Consider the following 3,426-nt stretch of genomic DNA (forward strand, 5'->3'; position numbering starts at 1 on the left):
ATATAACAAGTTGAATGCTTCGTGTGAATTCATTTGCGATTTATATGGTTCAAATTGTTTTCCAGACACCTGTTCCTCCAATCGAGGTCCCTGCTAAAGGACCTCCTCTTCCTGAGTCTACTGGAGGACTTCCTCGTAAGTTTCTGTCTCCGCGCACACGTACATGTACATATATGCGGACATAGATACATTCATGCACACACACACACACACACACACACACACACACACACACACACACACACACACACACACACACACACACACACACACACACATACAAACGTACATACGCACACACAAACATACATAAATACGCACACACAAACATACATAAATACGCACACACCCACAGATACAAGCATAAACACACATGCACAAAAACGCACGGACACATTTTGATAACGATGGTTTTATTTGTTGTGGTTATTATTATGAAAATCGCGATTTAGTGATTACTAAATACGAAACACAATTATTTGAAATATAAGGTTGTGTTGAGAAATGGGAAATTGTCAGTAATGCAGCTGTCCCTGTCACGCCATGCTAGAGTCTACACTCACACACACCACCCAACACAACACGCAAACACACACTATAATCCATACTCAAAATTAGCACTATTTCACCCTCCTTTTCTAAGCTGGCCAGCGGATCGTGGGAGGCCGCGAGGCATTGCCGCACGAGCACGGATACCAGGCGTGTCTTCTTAAGAAAACTCGTTATCTTTGTGGGGGCGCTATCCTCAGTGATATGTTTATCTTGACATCTGCCAACTGCGTATCAGAGTGAGTAATGGTAGTGATGATGTTGACGAAAATGATAATAATGGTAATGCATATAATGATAATGATGATTATATTGTAAATAACATTCACAGTAATGATCATTTTAATATTAACAGTATCAATAGTGATAAGAATTATATTGAAAATAAAAGTAATAATATGATAACGATAACAGAACCAGTATGCTGGCAAAATGTCAGTCCTGTTTCTGTATGTTACGATTTATACATTTTCTTCTACTTTTTCCTTCTTCGCCATAATCATATGTCCTCTCCTTTTTATTATTATACTTTTTCCTTTTTTTCTTACCAGTTCTGCGCAATTGTATGTACTTGTGGGCCGCTACAATTTACTGGAAGCGGAGAGCAGTAGCCAGAGGATTCCGGTTGGGAAAGTATTTATTCACCCGGACTTTCATGCCAGTCTGAGTCACTTAAAGGCTGATATTGCTCTTGTGAAATTGAAAAAGAAGATAGATATGAATGGTACGTTGTATTTTATTCTGTTCATGTTTAAGGGTGTAAATGTGCTTGTTTGTGTTTGTGTATTTGTATATATATGCATATGTTTATATATTTATACATTTGCCTATGCACATGTTTTCGTAAAAGTCAGTGAAATACGGTATCATATATATAGTACATATATGTATATATATATATATATATATATATATATATATATATATATATACACACACATATATATTCATTTATTTATATACATATATATATATATCCATTCAGAAATAAATTGCTTTTCATTTTCCTTCTCAGATAAAGTTTTCCCTATCAAATTGCCGACTAGTGACGCGTACAATGGTATGCCTCTGGTGGTCACTGGGTGGGGGAAAACTTGTAAGTAATATAGCCAGTTGAAAAGATACAAAAGGATAAATAAAAATTAAGACTCAAATGAAGATTTTTAAATGTACACCTTTTATTTTGTTTAAATATGACATAAAATTTATCGTTTTTTGCTTTCCTTTTTTATTAGAAATTGAATTCCCTATCGTTTTTTTTCTGAATATCTATATTCGTTCTCACGATTACCTGAATTGCAGTGCACGCTCATGGACCAGGATTTATTCCCCTTCAAGTAATGGAAACCAGGGCAATGTCTCGTATGGAATGCATGGATGCTTATGGCAATGTGGACATAATTTGCACAACGTCGGAGTTTCAAACTGCAGCCCCTTGCGATGTGAGTCGCTCTCTCTTAGTTTGCAGAATCATGGGAATAAACTCTTTGTTTGTTTCATTTTCCTTGTCTAATTACCTGCCCTTATTTCTATCTGCATCTTATGTTATGTCTCTCGCTCTCTGCCTCTTTCTTTCTCTCTCTTCATTCCTCTTCCTCCTGCCCTCGCCTTCCTCTCTCATTTTTTGTTAAATTTAACAATTTAAGGATTGCGCATAATGAAAAGTTACTTATTTCCTGAAGACAGAATTAATACCTAACATCAGCACGGGAGATCATCTCTCGCCTCGCTTCCCCTCTTTCCCTATCCTTCAGCCTCATTTCCTGTTTGTTCCTTTCTTCATCCCTCCCTCTCTCTGCTTCTTTTCCTATCCATCTGTCTATTTCCCACCTTTTCGGTCTGTTCCTGCCTCTCTCTCCCTATTCATCTAGTTCCCTCCTTTCCCAGTTTCTTTCTCACTGAGCATCACTTCCATTTATCACTATCCTCCTATTCCAGGGCGACTTCGGATCTCCGGCGGTGTTCAACGATACTGTCTATGGTATCAGTAGCTTCATATCGGGTTGTAAGACACAATCCCCTCAAGGATTCATTAATGTGTTTTTTTATCGCAAATTTATCGATAAAGTGATGAATCCTAATGCTGCACCCAATGGGTGCGGTATTTTGGATCTGTCATTAGTACATATTGTATTGGTTCAACTCTTTTGTATTGTATATGGGAGTTTTTTTGTTTATTTTGTTCATTAATGTATCCTTTATTTGTTTATTAACTAAATGTATATAGATACATGTTTCTAAGGGATTGTGAGTTCTCTTTAAGTAGTGGAAATTGTTAATTTGCATGTTTTTATTTTCTTTAAATATATAATGCAGTTAAGGTCATACAAGTTGAGTAAACTGAAGGTTTTTACTTCATCACCCAAAATAATATATTTTTCTTTACATTTATAATAGTTTTCTTGGCAGTTGCTACAAATATAATTGACAGAGAAAGGGAACTAATAATTTCAATAGTAACCCTAAATATATTTTTGGATGTGATTAACAAATATAATTTTTTTTAAAAACTATATCTTGCTTCACCAGTGTCTATTAATGAAATTCTTGGAAGCGGTTTTTCGTAGCGCAACAGCGCAGGTGTACACCACAGTGGCTGCATCTAGACTTAGACCTTGATTATTTGCCTTTTCTTGTGCACATCTTGCATCTGTATTCTTTATTGAGAAAATTCAGGAAATACTCCAGTATTACCAAAGTGCATGGGAACAGGCACACTATATGCTTATAGGTACACTATTGGCATATATAGGCAAACAATATAGACACTACATATATTACGATATTTAGTATTTTTCATTGAACTAACAAAATTCCCCGTATATGATCTCTAATTTGCAAATTGGGCAGTAAGTTCTCACCATTTTATTTATATTT

General features: G+C 35.7%; 1 protein-coding gene across 1 annotated transcript; it reads left to right on the forward strand.

Annotated features, from left to right (window-relative positions):
* Positions 1-341: 341 nt before the first annotated feature.
* On the forward strand, positions 342-2,934 carry LOC138863643 (trypsin I-P1-like). Its single transcript, XM_070128457.1, has 5 exons — positions 342-788; positions 1,101-1,273; positions 1,565-1,645; positions 1,852-1,991; positions 2,488-2,934. Exons 1-5 carry the CDS (start codon positions 754-756, stop codon positions 2,737-2,739), a joined length of 681 nt encoding a protein of 226 aa, XP_069984558.1. The 5' UTR covers positions 342-753; the 3' UTR covers positions 2,740-2,934.
* Positions 2,935-3,426: the final 492 nt, after the last annotated feature.

This window comes from Penaeus vannamei, chromosome 12 (assembly GCF_042767895.1).
Source record: "Penaeus vannamei isolate JL-2024 chromosome 12, ASM4276789v1, whole genome shotgun sequence".
Lineage (NCBI taxonomy): Eukaryota > Metazoa > Arthropoda > Malacostraca > Decapoda > Penaeidae > Penaeus > Penaeus vannamei.

What these genes read in the sequence shown, in the direction of transcription:
- LOC138863643 (XM_070128457.1), top strand. Translation starts at nt 754, where the DNA reads ATGTTTATCTTGACATCTGCCAACTGCGTATCAGA. An exon ending in TCTGCCAACTGCGTATCAGA is followed by an intron (nt 789 to 1,100) that starts GTGAGTAATGGT and finishes TTTTCTTACCAG; the next exon opens with TTCTGCGCAATTGTATGTAC. An exon ending in AAAGAAGATAGATATGAATG is followed by an intron (nt 1,274 to 1,564) that starts GTACGTTGTATT and finishes TTTCCTTCTCAG; the next exon opens with ATAAAGTTTTCCCTATCAAA.